This window comes from Thermobia domestica, chromosome 1 (genome assembly GCF_964235325.1).
Source record: "Thermobia domestica chromosome 1, izTheDome1.hap1.1, whole genome shotgun sequence".
NCBI lineage: Eukaryota > Metazoa > Arthropoda > Insecta > Zygentoma > Lepismatidae > Thermobia > Thermobia domestica.
Window position 1 is genome coordinate 312262302 of NC_137454.1, and position 21123 is coordinate 312283424.

The window sequence follows — 21123 nt, forward strand, 5'->3', positions numbered from 1 at the left end:
TAGATAGCTCAAGAAACATTAAAGAAAATCAGACAATTAGATACATATATGATTTGTGATTGGATTCATGTCATGAGTTGGTTACTTTCTATATAAAATTTTATATCCTACGAAAAACTTTCCTAAATGTATATTAAGAATTTCCCTACGTGATAAAACCGTTGATCGTAAGTCAAACCGAAAGAGATGTGATTACCAGAATAGGAGAGGAATAATGGAATACAGGGTGACAAGAAATAACCCGTACGAATGTTTGTTGCCATACATTTATTAAACCAAAAAAATTTAGAAAAACAACACGAAATACCAAGATCATGGGTATTTAGGAACAATATGTTCAACCGGTTTCAAAGTGGCCGCCCTTGGCGGCAATACAGATGTCCACACGTGCTTAGAAATGTTCGGTTTTGGGTCGCAGGTCCTCGGGTGACAATCGGTTCCACTCATGACGCAGCAATTGCTTCAGAAAAAAATTATTAAGTTACTAAAAGTATTAAACGTTTCTTGCAGACAATAGGATTAGTGTCGCCTCTTGGAGGGTATATGATTGGCAATGGATCAATCGTACCGTCATTCAATATCTGACAGGTGAAGCTAGTAAATGTTCAGAAAGAGTTGTAATTCTTGTAATCAGAACTGCTTGTAATCAGAGTAAAGTATTGGCTCGAGTGAACTTTCCGCAAATTTGTCCTAAATTTTACAATTCTGTTTCGATATAGTCTCTTAAATGCTGCTCTGATCCGTGAAAAGGTTTGTGATAATTATGGGCAACATTTGTCAAAAGTAACATCCGAAAAATAGTATATTTGCTTTCCCTCTGAAAATTTTAATATCGAAGATGTTCCTCGTAGTGGGTGATCGAACAAAAAGAAGGTGAGTGCGATTCTTGCATATATCAAGCAAGACCTGGGTGTTAGCAACTATGACATTAACAATTTTCCCACCATTTGTTGCAAGATTGCTACAAGAAGGAATTTAATATTATAATGTATATGATATTACTCAAAAACAGATACTTGATTGAAATTTTATGTGCGAGTTTCTAGTGCTACGTAACAAACACGAGTTATTTCTTAAGTAGTCCATCACGAATGATAGAAAAATGATACCTTGCATCCACGATGTGCGAAAAAGATGGTACTCGAAGCGATAAAACACACCACAGTGTATGGTAAACCCCACACTGACGCCCAAGAGGTTGTGCGTTTCATGGGATTCGAAGGGCTTCGCAAGCAGAACAATAGAAGCGGACCTGTACTCTCGACAATTAGCATTAACGCACCTAACAATTCAAAATTAAAGGGTGCCTTCCTTATACAACCCTGACAACCTTGGACCACATATTTCTAACAACCCGTCAGAAGTTAAGAGAATTTGGCTGGGAGGTTTTCATGTATCCATCGTGTGTCAGATGAGGCATTGTCACAGCAACATTTGTTTCGGTATCTGCACAACTTCCTGATAAGGTGTTAAGCTAGTTTCAAAAGCGGCATATGAAACCAACGTGTCACAATTTTTTGACCAGAAACTGCAGAAGTTCTTAAGCGACCGTACTATGATGTTGACGGAGAAATTGCAGAGCGTCATCAAGCTAATATGTGTTGTTTCAAAAGACAGTGAATCTATTCTCTATTTTGATTTGCAAAAGTACAGCACTTCTTACATCACCTTATACAGTATTTTGAGCAACTTTGAATTGTAATATACAATTCATTTTTCCTTTTGCTAGTTTGACTGTTTTAAGCGAAGTTCATCCTATGATTAGTACTAATCATTAAATAATTCCTAGGATATTTTCCTGGAAATTATACATTTTAAGTCCAAACTGATACATTGTTTGAGGTAATGCACCAGTCATAAATATGATTCGATTTTAATTACGATGATGTTCATGTTTCACTCAGAATTTTATTTATCTAGGAAATGAAGACGTTCTCGTTTCAGGTTCCAACTTGAAGAAGCTGAGAAATAATGCTTTTCTATTTTAAGAATAAGATGAAAATACCAGAAATACCAAGAAATCATATATTCAAACGATAGAGCTAGTAGGATTCTTGTTGTATAAAAGATAATTGGAAATATTATGAAACAATCGGAGCTTGATTTAAAACACGGAACAAGTCTCGACTCTCTAAAATTATCCTGTTGAAAATGGCCTCCGTTCAAAATATCAGCAAAAAAGTCATTCTAAAGTCTATGGCCATCCCCCCAAAAACCTGAAACGGTGATACAGATGTCAAAATAGGTAAACATTTGTGTCATATTTTCAAGAGTACAATGATTAAAAGTAAAAATATTTGTCCCAGGGTCCTCCACAGGGTCCCAGACGGGTTCCTACTTAAAATTTTCAAATGGTAAAGGAGGTCAAGTAGCATAACGTTGAAAAGCTGTTGGGAAATGAATGAAGACGGAACAAGTCTCAACTCTCTAAAATTACCCTGCGTAAAATGGCGGTCGGTCAAACTGTACATCTTCATTTCGATTCTCCGAGCGCATTCACTTTCCATTTTGCAATACATTTGCACGTATTCACTGTTCCTGCTGCAAGATTTTTTAAAAATCATAATCTAGACAACAAGCATAAGTATCACTATTGTACAGTCATAAACATAAATAAGTAGAGGTAAGAGTCTTTATTTCTTATGGATACAACCTCCACTTATTTATATTCATGGTTGTACATTATATGTTAACTAGTCAGTTCTATACTCAAAGATATCTATACTCAAATGTTGTGTCTTTTCTTTCTTTATTTATTAATTTGCTTTTTTTTTATTTATTTAGGCATTACTGGGCCCAAAGAGCAGAATCTCACAGTAGGGGCATTTCCTTTCTTTTCGTTGAGTACAATAATTAAAGTGAATACAAATTAAAATCCTACTTCAGAAAGAAGAACTAAAACGCAAGATGTTTTGCACAGTGTCATCGTAGAGCGTCGAGACTTGTTCCATCTGCTTTCATTTAACAACAGCTTTAAACGATGTGTTACTGTTACTTGAACCCCCTTGCCATTTGAAAATTTTGAGTAGGACCCAGTCTAGGACCCTGTGGAAGACCCTGGGGCAAGTATTTTTACTTTCAATCATTGTACTTTTGAAAACATGACACACATATTTTCCTGTTTTGACATCTGTCTCATCGTTTTAGGTTTTTGGGAGTGTCCATAGACTTTACAATTACGTTTTTGCTGACATTTTGAACGGAGGCCAATTTGCACAGGGTAATTTTAGAGTAAAAACTTGTTCCGTCTTCTTTCATTTCTCAAAAGGTTTCCAACAATATGCTACTTGACCCCCTTACCTTCTGTAATTTTTGAGTTGGACCCCGCCTGGGACCCTGCGGGTGGCCCTGGGACAAACACTTTTTGCGTTGATACGTTGTACTTTTAAAATGATCAAACACGTCTTTTCCTGTTTTGGCATCTGTCTCATCGTTTGCGATTTCTAGAGATGGACATGGATTTTCTGGGCACCCTGTATATTCATATAACTCGCACATTCGGAAAATTTTTATTACAGTTTCGTAATAGGTGTCAATAGTGCTTTCGATTGGTATATAAACCATCTTCCACTTCGATATATAATCTCCCTCTCTTCCCTTGTAAGTAGTGAACGTCAGACCAGGATTTATAAGATATTTTACACTACATATATCGTTGAGACTATTACATTTAAAGTTCTTAACTTAAAGAGTTTCTAGCAACTGAACAATTTCGTGTCTAAGCAGTTAGCGTACGCGCCTTTGCGTGGGAGACCCGGGTTCGATTCTCGGTGGGAGCTCATGTGGTTCGGATTCCACGTTAATCAGTAGGTCCACGTCTCATATAGTCTAGCTGTTGAAAGGGACGTTAAACTCAAAATCAACTCAACTCAACACAACATTTACACATACTATCTATTGCCAACAACTCGAATAAGTTACCTAACGTTTTTTCTTATCTAAATGAGCAAAGGGTTTGAATTTATTTTCTTGCTTAAACCCAATTCCAAATCATAATGATCCCATATATCTTGGAACACTTACAAGAAGTTATGATCTGCAATATCTATTAACACATGCTACACATAGATTCTTCCCTTTCCATGATGGTGAGATCATCAATCTATGTTATCAACATTTTTTGTGAAATCGATAAGAAATGTATGCTAAGACTTTCGCTGGTAACTTTGAATGAGCTCTATTGTAGTCAAATACTTCTGTATGGATCCCATTTATGTTTGAGTGGTGATGACATCTATCACTGGTTTAACTTCGATAATTAAACGAATTTCCGACAGTCTTTTACTAATCAGTTGTACACTTATGGGCATAAAAACTTAGAGTGGTTTCCGGAGTTAAGTAAAAAAAGAAAGAAAAAATGAACCTAGATTCTTACGTCGCTGGAATCGCTGCTTATAGAGAAATTTATTTTCCCTCCATGTTGACAGAGAATGACAAAAGTAGCCTCACAAGAGCAATAGACCATCTTTAAGTCGCAACCAAATAAATATACCCCATCAGGAAGTCGCGGTCGGCAAGAGAGATTGCCGCTGCCGACGGTGGCAGGCCACCGGTAGGCAGCCGGCACCCGTCCGCGGCGGCAAGACGATCTACTTGTTCAAAGTTTCCGACCTTTTGCCGAGGCGGGAAGCAGTCGAAAATCGTTAAAAAAAAGCCCTTTTCCGACTCTTTGCAGATTGTTGACGACCGTCAGAGTCGGCAAAACAGTCGGAAAGCCCTCTTTCCGACCTTCTTCCGACCCCTTATTCCGGCCTCTTTTCGACGGCGGCGCCGGCACATTTACTGCGCCTTTATGGCTGTTTGCCGACTGCTTCGCAAGGCCTCTTTTCGACGGCGGCACCGGCGCATTTACTGCGGTTTTATGGCTGTTTGCGGACTGCTCGGCAAGGCAACTTTCCGACGACGGCGCCGGAACATATAATGCTCATTTCCGGCTGTTTACCGACTGTTCAGCAAGACAACTATTCTACGGCGGCGCCGGCGGATTTTATGCATCTTTTCTGCTGTTTGCCGACTGCTCGGAAAGGCTACTTTCCAGCGGCGGCGCCCGCGCATTTTATGCGTCTTTCCGGCTGTTTGCCGACTGCTCGAAAGGACCTCTTTTCGATGTCGGCTTCCCGATTCTCCCACAGGCGTCATCCGACCTCTTTCCGCCATCGAAAAGTGGCCCTTTGCCGACTGGAAATCAACCTTTCAGGAGGGCAAAATTTTCATCACCTTTTACATTAGTCTTGCCTAAGTCTTCCCCCATGCTATGATTTCTCGACAAGGAGCACCCTTGCAAGTTCTTGAAGTATAATGCTTGCATTTTTGTGTGTGTCCCAGAATAAAATTTCTTCCTTTTTGTTTTTTTGCAGCACTCTCAGCCAAAAAACAAGAAATTGAACGGGACTTAATCAAAATTGTACTTAAAAAGTTGGGAAAAGCATTATTTTTTAAAGATATTTTCGTAATTGTTAACTCTATAATCTCGCCAGAGCACATGCACCACTGTTCGCGCGCTGTAGTGTGTAAATTGAAGGAAGGAAAAATGTGGCGAAAAGTGATTTTCTAAATTTTGTAAAGTACAAGGATCCCACTCCCTCTTGAAAATGAGATTTAAATAAAAATTAATGAAGTAAAAATTATAAATAAAAATATTGCAATAAAAGGTACGTGGTGGCGGAGGGATTCAAACCGGTCCTACCACTCACCGCGCTGACGTTTTTCCCCTGGAGTACGGATTTCTGCTTGGAAATAGTGTTCTTTTGATTGTATTATAGGGGTGTAGCTCGTATGCCGCCTCGCTTTATTAAGTATTTTTGCCATAATAAAACGTTGCGGGTCACTTTTTCACTCTATTATGCAACAACTATTCGCAAAAAGACAAAATCAAGTTATCACGCCTAGCAGTAATCCAGAACTCTTAATCTAAAATTATTCAAACTAACCTAACCTAAATTTAGGGAATTACCTCTCTATCGCAGGATCAATTTGAAAATCGAAAAAACATGTACCAAACGTACTCCAATCGGTTATATTTGGTTGGATTAGATTAAGTTACGTTCGATTACGTTATATTAGGTTAGGGGCATAAAAACTACAGTGCAAAAAACACAAACCAACCTGTGATAGTTGGTCACTAAAAAGCACGAATGCTATATAACTGAGTCAGACCAGGGCGACGCTGGTGGGCCCGTGCGGTAGCGGGAGGGTGTGTCCGAAGAGAGCAAGTGCGTCAGCGACGGTGGGTATACGCGTAAGCGAGGGTAGTGAAAACATGTGGGCTTTGGTAATCATACATATTTCAATATCACTTGTTATGTTTAAATACTAGTAACACTTTAGTCGTAAACATAAAATACAGGTTTCGTACATTATGTAAAAATACATTGCCGTTGAGTTAGAAACCACTTATCTTCAAAACTAAGGCTTGTAAACTTTTGCAATTTCAAGAAGAAAATCGTGTACTACACTGAGAAAAAAATGTAGGTGGCGTACTTAAAAAGATAGGTTACATGTGTAATTCCTGTAGTTTTTGGACTTAAAGTACAGCAGACGTATAACTGAAAACGCATGTTTTATAATACTTTCTGTATAGGCCTAAGTGTTCCATCTACACGTACTTTCTGTATAAAACAATGTAGGCGATCAGGATCTCAAATACAAAAGGACGTATATAACATATAGCCAACGAAGGTAACATAAGTATATGTATGTGATATACGGAAAGCTGTTAGATGTCAGACATCCTGCAACGGCATGATGTAACATCTAAGGGCAGTGCGAGCTCCTCCGTGGCTAAGCGGTTAGCGTACGCGCCTTTGGCGTGGGAGGCCCGGGTTCGATTCCCGGCGGGAGCTCATGTGGTTCGGATTCCACGTTAATCAGTAGGTCCACGTCTCATATAGCCTCGCTGCTGAAAGAGACGCTAAACTAAAATCAACTCAACTCTAAAGGCAGTGCCTATGTAGCATACGGATAACGTATGCTGCGTACTGATTTCTAGAGTAAGCACGAGGATACCTTATAATTGTACAATATACCGCTGTCCGGAGAACGGATTTGCCTCTGTGTACAGTTTCTTAACTGTCGCTTGTTATTATTTATTTAAAAAAAATGAAATTAAATCTTTAAGTCTTACGTCCCACGGTTATGCCGGTTAGGCTAAAGGAGACAGTGATGATGAGAAATTACTGAAAAGAAAGTGGGAGGAAACGGGAGAACCTCGAGAAAACCCATGAGCACCGTGTTTGAAAACTACAAAGTTCACACGGCGCGAGGTGAGATCGAACCACGGACCCCAAGCACCACAGGTGAACGCTCTATCACTGAGCCACCGCGCCCCCTATTTTTTAATAGTTCTATATAACTCACACATGATATGTCATTCCCTTGACATACACGCACCATTTGCACGCTGCCTTTCGCTCCACTATATCGTAATAAGTGTACCTCTCCGCGAAATAGTCTATCCGCCTCCACATACAGTGAAGCTTACATCGAAAACAACCACTTTCTTAACTTTTACTATTCCCATTACCTGACCTTCACTCATTCTCCCTTACAAACTTAAAACAAATTCTCGAATTGACCCGGTAAATTTGCTAAAATTGGTCCGGCGATACAGCTATTAACCCAAATTTAATACCTTTAGTCGTAGTCTTACCCTCTTATTCTTATTGCGTGTCTTGTTCGGGCGTAGAATCAACAAAACTCTTTGTTTGAAGCAGTCCACCCACACTGCATCGCCATGTGACAAATGAAGAACGCGAACCGAATATACAGGCAGCGTGACCAGACGAAAATTTCTCCAATCAGGCTCTTCAGTGGCAAAGGTGTTACCGTCGCTGGAAGGCCGCCATCGGGAAAGAGCTGGAAAACGGCATAAGCGGAAAATGTCCATATCTCGCCTTGACACCGCCTGTGTTCGCGGCCTGGCCGCTGAAGTAGGAGTCGGTCCGCCATCGACGGCGGCAAATTGTCAATGGGAGAGGCATATACAAGCATTAACTGCCACAGTTTTCCACTCTCTGCCGACCCTTTTCCGACTCGTTTTAAAAGGATCGTTAGCTTACTGTATTAGCTGTGCAACTTACTTTCTATGTACAACTACTCTTCCGCTTGCAGGTCCTATAATACGAGAGTTATCTTACTAGTCGGCGAACCGCCATCGTTTCGGCGCCTGACCGAGCATCTTTGCCCGGGTCGGCCCGTCCGCTGTTTGCCGACCTTCTTTCGGCCCCTTTACTTGTCGGCACACCGCCAGCGTTTCGGTGTCTTTCCGACATTTGCCGAGGTCGGCCCGTCCGCTGTGTGCAGCCTTCTTCCAAAATGTTTGTAAAGGATCCTCTAGTACTTGTAATTTAATTTTAAAAATTTACTTCTCATATACCCTTTACGTGCAGTCCCTTTACTACATTTCTTTCCATACATTTACATTTTTATGGCCTGCACGCCGTCAGCGTTTCGAAGTCTTTACAACCACCATTTGCCGTGGTCGTTCCGTCCGCTGTATGCCGACTTTCTGCCGACTCCGTTTTCACAAGACACGTTTAATGGAATAAGTGTTCACCCACAAGAAAAACCTTCGGACAGTTTCAATTTTTACTTCATCATTAAAAAAGATACAGGCTGTATTCATTTTTCAAAATTCGACTCGTTGCCGATGTACGCGATATTGAAACTTTCGCCGACGTCGTTTATCAAGAAATTGCCAGCAGTGTCTTTTTGCAGTCGTCGTCCGACTGTCTTCCGACTGTTTCGAGAAGGTTTTATAGGGGGGAAATATAAGTCCTAATTCGTATTTTAAAGCAACAAATTACCTTCTAACTCTCTTTGTTTTCTTTTGATGAACGAATCTGTTTTTGCTCGCCGCGGTGGGAAATCGCGCAGAAACATGACGCTGTTCGGCGCCGGCAATCCGACCGCGAGATCTGGTCGGCATGGAAAAATTGTCCGATTGTAGGCGATAGGATCCTGATGAGGTATAATTGGAATATAGAATACATGATTTACAAATCACGCACACAGAATACATAACATACACACATAAAATACAACATTCACAAAGTCACATGTCAACTACTAATAAAACATTATTAAAAGAAATATATTTGTTTGTTTGTTTACAATGAAACCATTTTTTTCGCCTGTGTGTTGGTTTGTTAATTTAAAAATATTTGGTTTCTCTCCTGTGTTAAAACATTGACGATTACTATTTATTTATTTATTTATTTATTTATTTATTTATTACTTGCTTTTACTTATAAAACTTATTTGGTTTCTCACAGAATACAACCTGTTCAGTTCAAATTTGCTCAAATTAAACCTAATCCAGCGTATTTGGTATTATTAACAATTTATGTGCAAATTATGGTACTATGCTCATATATGTCTCAACTCTGATTTGAATTCTCGCAAAATAGATTACATTATTAATTGGTTTCTAGGGGAAGGACATTAGTTTGGTGTCAAGGGTGAGGCTCTTACCCTATCACCTAAATATAGGACCCTAAATCTAATATTTTTAAGGCTAAATGTACTGCATTCTTTCTAGCTAATAATTATAAAAATTCTACTGAAAGTTACTAAAGCATATCAACGGCATATCGCGACTGTCTGGTATTCAATAGTGAGCTAGTTCGTTCCTACCACAGTTAGTTTACAGCGTTTTAGCGTACTCTTCACAGATAGCTGTCAACACTGTAATCACACAGATACCATCCATCGATCTCATTTGTGTTTGCCTGACAAGATTTTATGTCGTAAACTAACAACAGAAAAATAGTTCATTCACTTTCTTTTGAAAACTTTGATGTCGAAGATGCTCTTTGTATTCGGCAACGAAACAAAGCAGAAATGAAGTATGTTGTGGCAAAATTCGAGCAAGATCGGGAGTAAGCAGTCATGATATCAATACTAACCAAAACGCTCATCCCTGAAGACAGATAATCGATAATGTTAAAGGTTGGCTAATATTCTTCCTCTCTAAATGCATAACTGGCTTTAAATTGTACTATAAATCAAACGAAATTCAATATATCTGGGAAAAACCCCAGAACAAATGCAGTGCCTACTAACACATCCTCTATATACGTTTCCCTCCTACGATGATCAATTCCTCAATCTTTGATATCAACAAATCTTTTTCTTTTGGGAAATCGACAACAAGTATGTGCTGACATTTTCACTGGTAACTTGTAATGGGACTCATTTGTTATTGGATATGCGACTATGGATTCCATTCGTATTTGCCCGGCGATGATCATATTCCTTATATTATAGCTTTAAATTAGCTATTTAAACTTCGATAATTAAACGAATTTCCGACATAGATGGCCATTTTCTACTGGGCTCGCTCGGGCTCGCGCTCACCTGTTTCAACTGGGCTCGCGCTCACTTCTCTCAACTGAGCTCGCACTCACTCGGGCTCGCGCTCATCTCTCTGGACTGGGCTCGCACTCACTCGGCCTCGCGATCACTTCTCTCAACTGGACTCGCGCTCACTCGCGCTCGCACTCATTAATCTTATCTGAGCTCGCACTCACTCGGGCTCGCGCTCATCTCTCTCGACTGGGCTCGCCCTCACTCGGGCTCGCGCTCAATCGCGATCGCACTCACTAATCTTATCTGGGCTCGCACTCATTCGGGCTCGCGCTCACTTCTGTCCACTGGGCTTGCACTCACTCGGGCTCGCGCTCACTTGTTTCAACTGGACTCGCGATCACCAGCGCTCGCGATCACTTCTCCCAACTGGACTCGCGCTCACTCGCGCTCGCACTCACTGATCTTATCTGGGCTCGCACTCACTCGGGCTCGCGCTCACTTCTGTCCACTGGGCTTGAACTCACCCGGGCTCGCGCTCACTTGTCTCAACTGAGTTCGCACTCACTCGGGCTCATGCTCACTTGTCTCAACTGAGCTCGCGCTCACTTGGGCTCACGCTCCCTTCTCTCGACTGCGCTCGCGCTCGGGCTCATTTCTCTCAATTGGGCTCACGCTCATTCGTGCTCGAGCTCAGTTCCCTCAATTGGGCTCGCGCTCACTTATTTCATTGGGGCTCGAGCTCAATTGCACTCGGGCTCACTTCTCTGAGTTGGGCTCGCACTGAGCGAGCTTGTACACCTTAATGGGCTGATTAATGGCGTATGTCCCCTCCAATTTCAACCCCTGATGGAGTTGTTACAATTAATCGGAGTTTTCTAACTTTTCCTATTTTTGCGGCAGCCCAAACTATTACCTAAATCGATTTTTGTTAAAATAATGTGAGTCACTTTTATATCGATTTTCATTGTTTCTGTTTGCATAATCTATGTGGATAGAGCTATCATTTAGTTACAAAAAATGTTTTTTCTTATCTCATAGAAATACCTGACACGTTAATACGTACTAAACTTTGTTAAAACAGCTGCTTTAACAAAATGAACTAGTCCTACAAGTCATAGGTTGTTTATGCAGCTGAAATTTAAAATACTGTCGATTGATTAATTGATTGTCTTTCTCCGTCCCCTTTCACCAGCGAGGCTATATGAGACATGGACTTATAGTTTTAACGTGGTATCTGAACCACTGTCGTTCAGTACTTTCCCACAGGGAATCAATCACAAAAGTCGCGCGTGGTAGCCACTAGACCAGTGGAAGGGCTTGTAATACTGTTGTCCAATGATTTTTACTAGGAATAAATTATAGGTGATTTTTTTTTATCGTTTAGTCAGCGTAACGAAGATGTCCAAATTACAGTATGATATACCATTGTGTAGTCCACAATCCAGTATACATCTTCTGAACTCCTGTCACCAAGGCATTCAAAGTGAAAGTGTTAGTGTTCTGAAGAATGTTAACCCTCCCCCCGTCCCATCCCCCATTGTTAAGAAATCAACTATCCAACCCCGAGTCAGTGAAGCGGAAATCGACCTTGGCCGATGATAATTTTGTGCTCAGGAACTGCATGAATTAGTAAGTACAACAAAATTAGTAAATCCCAGATATGTTAAAAGCAGACCTTCACCTTCAAGTTTTACTGTATTGCCAAGCCTCGAGCCTCATTCATTGTCGTGCTCTGTAGATAATAGCTATGTATCTGAGACCATGCTTCAAAACCATACACTGAGAAAAAAGTGTACGTGGCGTATGTAAAATCGTATGTTACATTTGTAAATCCTGTAGTTTTTGGACTGCAAACGTATAGCTAAAAACGCATGTTTTATAATACTTTCTGTAAGTATTCCATGTGTACGTACTTTCTGTATAAAACAATATGCGCGGTCAGGATCTCATATACAAATGGACAAACAAGGGAACGTATAGCCTGTTGGCCTCTATCTAGAATTTGAAGGAGTGAATAGTTTGTATTAACAAACAAGCAATATTTTCTAAAGTTAATTCTGCAGTAGTTTCTTTATTTCTTTACGTTTCCAACTTCTGATGAAAAAATAGGCCTATTAAGTGATATGACACCTCCATGAATGCCGGGATGATATAGTCTTAGTGCGATTTCTTTACATATTTTTCTGGAACCTGAAGCCCCACAATAGTGTTCCCATTCGGGCCTGCATCTTCTAAGTCCATTAGATTACTTTTCCCCCTTACTTTGAAGCAAGAAAACTTTAATTTTTTAACTTTGTGACTTCCATCAGAAGCAACCTCTACTTTTAATTATGTATTTGAAAGCATATTGTCCTGCTAAAATACATTAAATATGAATATTTCTTAATTTAGGCTAAATTTAAGAGTATTAAAACTGAAAATTTGAAAATATGCGTTGATTATAGCCTGTATTTTGTTAAAACACACCAAAGAAAATTAGAAGTTAATGAAAGCTCAATAAAGATGTTTATGAATGAAATTCACGTCATAACATCAGTTTGAGTCGAGAAGTTATGTATAATACTTTCGAAAATGGTAACCATATTATTGTTCTAGTTTTCAATTCATCTTTACATTTCCTTATGTATATTAAAAGCCGGTTCTTTAATGGCGTAACATAACGGAAAAATAGTACCTATATAAAATGAGGTAATATTAAGGACTATGTTAAAAGAGGAAATGTAATTGTGTCAATTTACGAAGCTATGGTGAAATTTAGAATGTTTTGTGTTTGTTTGCTTGGAGTTTAATACTCTTTTTCATCAGTGAGGTTATATGAGATCTTGCTCGTCTGGAAGATGAGAATAGTTACTTACCACTTATTCACAGTGAATCAATATGAATAAGTGCCTGGCAACCTCTTTCGTCAGAAATGTGCTAATCTTCACGGTAATAAGATTTGATAAATCCGCAATGAAAATATTATGTCAAACAACATCAAAATTGAATTGTAACCAAGGGTAAAAATGGATTTGAAAAGGTTGGGGAACGCATGACGTTATGCCGACCCCTGTGCCTATCTTTGCCCACTATATTTTTTAGGAAATGGAGGGACGCCATAGATATTTTTGGAAGTGGGGGGATGACGTCCCTCGTGTTTTCCCTCACTTTTAACACTGGTTGTAACAAACGACTCGCCATCGTTTCAGGGTAGCTTTCGAAGTGTGTGTGTGTGTCTTGTTTTTTTGGATGTTGAATTGCTATCTTTCTTTTTTTAATAGCTCATTGACTTATATGAGGAAGTATTTTTCTTTTAAATAGACGAGATTTTAATCATTCAATTTTACTAATTTCTTTTTCTGGTCTATTTAAGAGTTCCTTGCTTTAAAAATATTCAATGTAATATTGTTTTAGTTTTTATTTATATATATTAAAATTGCATAACACCGTAGTTAAATTTTGCTTACAATACATTTAAAGATCTCAAGAAGAAGTAGTCAGTAAAATTAACAGGCTAAAATTATTTTATTTCAAAAACTTAAAACTATGTTTCCTCATATAAATTAATGGGCTGAATAACCATTATGGTGCAAGTTATCAACATTCTTAAGAGCTACTCTTGTTTATTGGGATTTAAAGAAGCTACAATTAAATAATACATAATTATTTCGCTCGACTTTTCTATGAACGCACAGCTTCATTAGTTGCTAGTAAATAAATTTCCTACTTCGCAAGTAGTTTCCTTACTCTATGATATATATATATATATAAAAGCTTGGGTCATGGAAGTTGTTACTAAAACAACAAAAACAAATACCATCCTCTCATAATAACCATAAAAAAGTCGGTTCTCTATCGAAAGGTGTTTGAAGTCCTCTGGACAATAAAATGACAGCTCGGACCTCAAGAGTGTGCTTTTTTCTTTTTGTAGAGTTGTTTCATTCTTCCTTTACAATTGTGCACATGGAATGAGTTTTCTATTTTTTTTTTTTTTTTTACTTTAAAGCAAATGAGTCCACGTGAGTGTTAAGTGAGCGCGGGCTCGCACTCAATTTAACTCGCAATCGCTCGGCCTCACGCTCACTTCTTTCAACTGAGCTTGCACTCACTTGGGCTCGCGATCACTTCCCTCAACTGGGCTCGCGCTCACTTGAGCTCGCGATCATTTCTCCCAACTGGGGTCGCGCTCATTTCTCTTAATTGGGCTCGCTATCACTCGGGCTCGCGATCACTTCCCTCAACTGGGCACGCGATCACTTGAGCTCGCGATCACTTCTCCCAACTGGGCTCGCGCTCACTCGAGCTCGAACTCACTTCTCTCGATTGGGTTCGCCCTCACTTGGGCTCGCGCTCACTTATTTCATTGGGGCTCGGGCTCACTCGGGCTCGCGCTCAATCATTGAGCCCGAGCCCGGTTGAGAGTGAGTGCCGAGCTCACGAGCGTCGGGCTCGCGAGTTTGGACACCTATGATTTCCGATTATGTTTCACTATTAAAATGATAAACAAGTAACAGAAGTATCAGAGTCATAGTTTATTTTCTAGATTATACTTTCAATTTCGCCGCGATTTTTTAGCATCGAAACGATAATCTGCCAGATAGACAGTTGCTATAGTAATAACATTCTACTTTCATCTGTCTTAAGAAATACTCTGACGGGAGGGGAGCATGATATAAATATTTTATTATTTGCTAATATAGAAGTAAACACGTGCAAAGTAATAATGTTATAAATATAGAGCATAATACTTCTTGTTTGATTTTCAGGAGCAAACCTAAACTCAAAAGAATCGATAAATAAACGTATGCCTGATATATTTCCATTGCCAAATAAAAGCAAACGAGTTCAGACTAGTAGCAAAAAAGAAGAACCACATAATGAAGTTTCTTTTGTCTCTTACGTATCCAGGTTGAGTCCTGGTACATCAACTAAAAATGAAGCTGGTAAGTTCATTATCGACTTTACTATCGACTCTGAACTTCTTTCTAATGACAGACTATTAAGATACTGATAAAAATTAGTAAAACTTATATTATGACAGATTCAAATGTATGATGATTGTACATTTTCATTGCTTTGTTTTTCGTTAATTGACAAAAAATTTTATATTTCAAGCTTCAGGTAATACTTGAGAAACTTAAATAATGAGCTTTTTTGTCTATTGTGAAGTGTTCGTTTTCTCTCATTACAACATCTACAAATTATTATTATTTAAAAGTATTGAATATCTTTCGTATAATATAATACTAATGTCGCAATTTACAGTAGCGGATATGAGTGGCAACGAATCAGCCGTACAGTCATTCTCAGTCTAAAATTAGAATATGTGCAATTCTTGTATACAGAAGTAGGATATTGGTACGAAAGAAATGAGTAAACTTTCCGGACAACTGTTCTAAATTTAAAAACTGGTTTCGAAACTTCTTAAATGTTGCAGTGCCATGCGAAAATATTTATGCGTAAGTTTCAGTATTAAGTAACAGCCGAAAAAAACTTCATTCACTGTTTTGAGAATTTCGACGTCGAAAATGCTCTTTGTATTCGGCAAGGAAACGTAGCAGAAATAAAGTATATTGAGGCCAAATTGGAACAAGATCGGGATTGAGCAGTCTCATGATATCAACAATAATTGAGACACTTACCCCTGAACACAGTTAGTCGATTATATTAAAGGTGATTTAAAAAAATGGGTGGCACGTAATGTTTACTTAAGAACATATAATGGATCGAATTTTTGCATTTGAATCTACTACGACACAACAACCTGAGTTATTTCTTAAGCGGTCCAATATGAGTGGTGAAAAGTAAATGTCTTACTGTAACGATGTACATGAAACTTTGTGCACTTATCGATAAAACACTAATATCTTTGACATTGATGCCCAAGAGGGTTAGGTTGCACGTCAGATGGGAATGAAAGGGCATCATGCAGCTCGAGCTGGCGGAGAAACGTAGAACAATAGACACGAATCCTTACCCCAGACAATTAGCCCGAGTGCGAATAGAAAAATTACATACACAGTCCAAGACTTAAAGAGTTTCCATCGACTCAACTCTATGTACTTGCATTCTAACTATTGTCGAAAACTCAAATACGTTAGCTAATACTTTCGCTCTCTAAATGAAGAACTGGCTTTAAATTCTACCATAAATCAAACTAAATTGCAAAACACAATGATCCAATATATCTTAGAAATCCCCAGAATAAGTGCAGAGGCTACTAACACATTCTCCACATACGTTTCCCTCCTTCCACGGTGATCAATTCTTCAATCTTTGGTATCAACAACTGTTTTTCTCTTGTGAAATTGACAACAAATATATGCAGACATTTTCATTGGTAACTTGGAATGGGGCTTATTTGTTATTGGATATCTCTCTATGGATTTCATTAGTAATTCCGTTGCAATCATACTCCTTATATTATGGCTTTAAATTAGCTATTTAAACTTTGATAATTAAACGAATTTCCGACAATGTTTCAGTATTAAAAATAATCAACAAGTAAGAGAAGGGTCAGAGTCATAGTTTATTTTCTAGGTTATAGTTTCAGTTTCGCCGCTATTTTTTAGCATTAACCCTTCAGCACTCGCGCACAGAAAGTCACGTGAGAACTCGCACGCGGTCGAAACGACCGCGCTGTAAAATTTGACGTTAAGGAATGAAATACATAATTTTATATGATTTGTATACTTGCCAAAAGCGGTGGTGTGTTGCAACAATACAGTCTGGGGAAGAATTAGAGGGAGGTGAGGGGAAGTTTGCTCAAAGTCACTAAACAAAATCAAAGTATATTTATAGGTGCGGTCGAAAAAACCGCGCTGCAAGTTCTCGAGGGTTAAAACGATAATCCGACCAGATAGACAGTTGCTATAGTAATAATATTTTACTTTCATCTGTCTTAAGAAATACTCTGACAGGTTGAGAGCATGATATAAATATTTCATTATTTGCGAATATAGAAGTAAACACGTGCAAAGTAATAATGTTATAAATATAGTGCATAATACTTCTTGTTTGATTTTCAGGAGCAAACCTAAACTCAAAAGAATCGATAAATAAACGTATGCCTGATATATTTCCATTGCCAAATAAAAGCAAACGAGTTCAGGCTAGTAGCAAAAAAGAAGAACCACATAAGGAAGTTTCTTTTGTCTCTTACGTATCTAGGTTGAGTCCTGGTACATCAACTAAAAATGAAGCTGGTAAGTTCATTATCGACTCTGAACTTCTTTCTAATGACAGACTATTAAGATACTGATAAAAAATAGTAAAACTTATATTATGACAGATTCAAATGTATGATGATTGTACATTTTCATTGCTTTGTTTTTCGTTAATTGACAAAAAATTTTATATTTCAAGCTTCAGGTAATACTTGAGAAACTTAAATAATGAGCTTTTTTGTCTATTGTGAAGTGTTCGTTTTCTCTCATTACAACATCTACAAATTATTATTATTTAAAAGTATTGAATATCTTTCGTAGAATATAATACTAATGTCGCAATTTACAGTAGCGGATATGAGTGGCAACGAATCAGCCGTACAGTCATTCTCAGTCTAAAATTAGAATATGTGCAATTTTTGTATACAGAAGTAGGATATTGGTCCGAAAAAAATGAGTAAACTTTCCGGACAACTGTTCTAAATTTAAAAACTGGTTTCGAAACTTCTTAAATGTTGCAGTGCCATGCGAAAATATTTATGCTATTTATGCGTAAGTTTTAGTATTAAGTAACAGCCGAAAAAAACTTCATTCACTGTTTTGAGAATTTCGACGTCGAAAATGCTCTTTGTATTCGGCAAGGAAAAATAACAGAAATAAAGTATATTGAGGCCAAATTGGAACAAGATCGGGATTGAGCAGTCTCATGATATCAACAATAATTGAGACACTTACCCCTGAACACAGTTAGTCGATTATATTAAAGGTGATTTAAAAAAATGGGTGGCACGTAATGTTTACTTAAGAACATATAATGGATCGAATTTTTGCATTTGAATCTACTACGAGAAAACAACCTGAGTTATTACTTAAGCGGTCCAATATGAGTGGTGAAAAGTAAATGTCTTACTGTAACGATGTACATGAAACTTTGTGCACTTATCGATAAAACACTAATATCTTTGACATTGATGCCCAAGAGGGTTAGGTTGCACGTCAGATGGGAATGAAAGGGCATCATGCAGCTCGAGCTGGCGGAGAAACGTAGAACAATAGACATGAATCCTTACCCCAGACAATTAGCCCGAATGCGAATAGAAAAATTACATACACAGTCCAAGACTTAAAGAGTTTCCATCGACTCAACTCTATGTACTTGCATTCTAACTATTGTCGAAAACTCAAATACGTTAGCTAATACTTTCGCTCTCTAAATGAAGAACTGGCTTTAAATTCTACCATAAATCAAACTAAATTGCAAAACACAATGATCCAATATATCTTAGAAATCCCCAGAATAAGTGCAGAGGCTACTAACACATTCTCCACATACGTTTCCCTCCTTCCACGGTGATCAATTCTTCAATCTTTGGTATCAACAACTGTTTTTCTCTTGTGAAATTGACAACAAATATATGCAGACATTTTCATTGGTAACTTGGAATGGGGCTTATTTGTTATTGGATATCTCTCTATGGATTTCATTAGTAATTCCGTTGCAATCATACTCCTTATATTATGGCTTTAAATTAGCTATTTAAACTTTGATAATTAAACGAATTTCCGACAATGTTTCAGTATTAAAAATAATCAACAAGTAAGAGAAGGGTCAGAGTCATAGTTTATTTTCTAGGTTATAGTTTCAGTTTCGCCGCTATTTTTTAGCATTAACCCTTCAGCACTCGCGCACAGAAAGTCACGTGAGAACTCGCACGCGGTCGAAACGACCGCGCTGTAAAATTTGACGTTAAGGAATGAAATACATAATTTTATATGATTTGTATACTTGCCAAAAGCGGTGGTGTGTTGCAACAATACAGTCTGGGGAAGAATTAGAGGGAGGTGAGGGGAAGTTTGCTCAAAGTCACTAAACAAAATCAAAGTATATTTATAGGTGCGGTCGGAAAAACCGCGCTGCAAGTTCTAGAGGGTTAAAACGATAATCCGGCCAGATAGACAGTTGCTATAGTAATAATATTTTACTTTCATCTGTCTTAAGAAATACTCTGACAGGTTGAGAGCATAATATAAATATTTTATTATTTGCGAATATAGAAGTAAACACGTGCAAAGTAATAATGTTATAAATATAGTGCATAATACTTCTTGTTTGATTTTCAGGAGCAAACCTAAACTCAAAAGAATCGATAAATAAACGTATGCCTGATATATTTCCATTGCCAAATAAAAGCAAACGAGTTCAGACTAGTACCAAAAAAGAAGAACCACATAAGGAAGTTTCTTTTGTCTCTTACGTATCCAGGTTGAGTCCTGGTACATCAACTAAAAATGAAGCTGGTAAGTTCATTATCGACTCTGAACTTCTTTCTAATGACAGACTATTAAGATACTGATAAAAAATAGTAAAACTTATATTATGACAGATTCAAATGTATGATGATTATACATTTTCATTGCTTTGTTTTTCGTTAATTGACAAAAAATTTTATATTTCAAGCTTCAGGTAATACTTGAGAAACTTAAATAATGAGCTTTTTTGTCTATTGTGAAGTGTTCGTTTTCTCTCATTACAACATCTACAAATTATTATTATTTAAAAGTATTGAATATCTTTCGTATAATATAATACTAATGTCGCAATTTACAGTAGCGGATATGAGTGGCAACGAATCAGCCGTACAGTCATTCTCAGTCTAAAATTAGAATATGTGCAATTCTTGTATACAGAAGTAGGATATTGGTCCGAAAAAAATGAGTAAACTTTCCGGACAACTGTTCTAAATTTAAAAACTGGTTTCGAAACTTCTTGAATGTTGCAGTGCCATGCGAAAATATTTATGCGTAAGTTTTAGTATTAAGTAACAGCCGAAAAAAACTTCATTCACTGTTTTGAGAATTTCGACGTCGAAAATGCTCTTTGTATTCGGCAAGGAAACATAACAGAAATAAAGTATATTGAGGCCAAATTGGAACAAGATCGGGATTGAGCAGTCTCATGATATCAACAATAATTGAGACACTTACCCCTGAACACAGTTAGTCGATTATATTAAAGGTGATTAAAAAAAATGGGTGGCACGTAATGTTTACTTAAGAACATATAATGGATCGAATTTTTGCATTTGAATCTACTACGACACAACAACCTGAGTTATTACTTAAGCGGTCCAATATGAGTGGTGAAAAGTAAATGTCTTACTGTAACGATGTACATGAAACTTTGTGCACTTATCGATAAAACACTAATATCTTTGACATTGATGCCCAAGAGGGTTAGGTTGCACGTCAGATGGGAATGAAAGGGCATCATGCAGCTCGAGCTGGCGGAGAAACGTAGAACAATAGACACGAATCCTTACCCCAGACAATTAGCCCGAATGCGAATAGAAAAATTACATACACAGTCCAAGACTTAAAGAGTTTCCATCGACTCAACTCTATGTACTTGCATTCTAACTATTGTCGAAAACTCAAATACGTTAGCTAATACTTTCGCTCTCTAAATGAAGAACTGGCTTTAAATTCTACCATAAATCAAACTAAATTGCAAAACACAATGATCCAATATATCTTAGAAATCCCCAGAATAAGTGCAGAGGCTACTAACACATTCTCCACATACGTTTCCCTCCTTCCACGGTGATCAATTCTTCAATCTTTGGTATCAACAACTGTTTTTCTCTTGTGAAATTGACAACAAATATATGCA

General features: G+C 38.0%; 2 protein-coding genes across 2 annotated transcripts in view; both read left to right on the forward strand.

Annotated features, from left to right (window-relative positions):
- Positions 1-17548, forward strand: part of LOC145680655 (uncharacterized) — a 31539-nt gene extending 13991 nt beyond the window's left edge. Inside the window, exons 2-3 of the mRNA XM_081751437.1 lie at positions 15054-15230; positions 17316-17548. Of these exons, the coding sequence (XP_081607563.1) occupies positions 15054-15230; positions 17316-17548 (410 nt within the window). The remainder of the gene's footprint in view (positions 1-15053; positions 15231-17315) is intronic.
- A 2040-nt stretch (positions 17549-19588) lies between these two features.
- LOC145667832 (uncharacterized) overlaps positions 19589-21123 on the forward strand; it is a 45622-nt gene continuing 44087 nt past the window's right edge. The window contains exon 1 of the mRNA XM_081735265.1: positions 19589-19751. Within this exon, the coding sequence (XP_081591391.1) occupies positions 19613-19751 (139 nt within the window). The 5' untranslated portion in view covers positions 19589-19612. The remainder of the gene's footprint in view (positions 19752-21123) is intronic.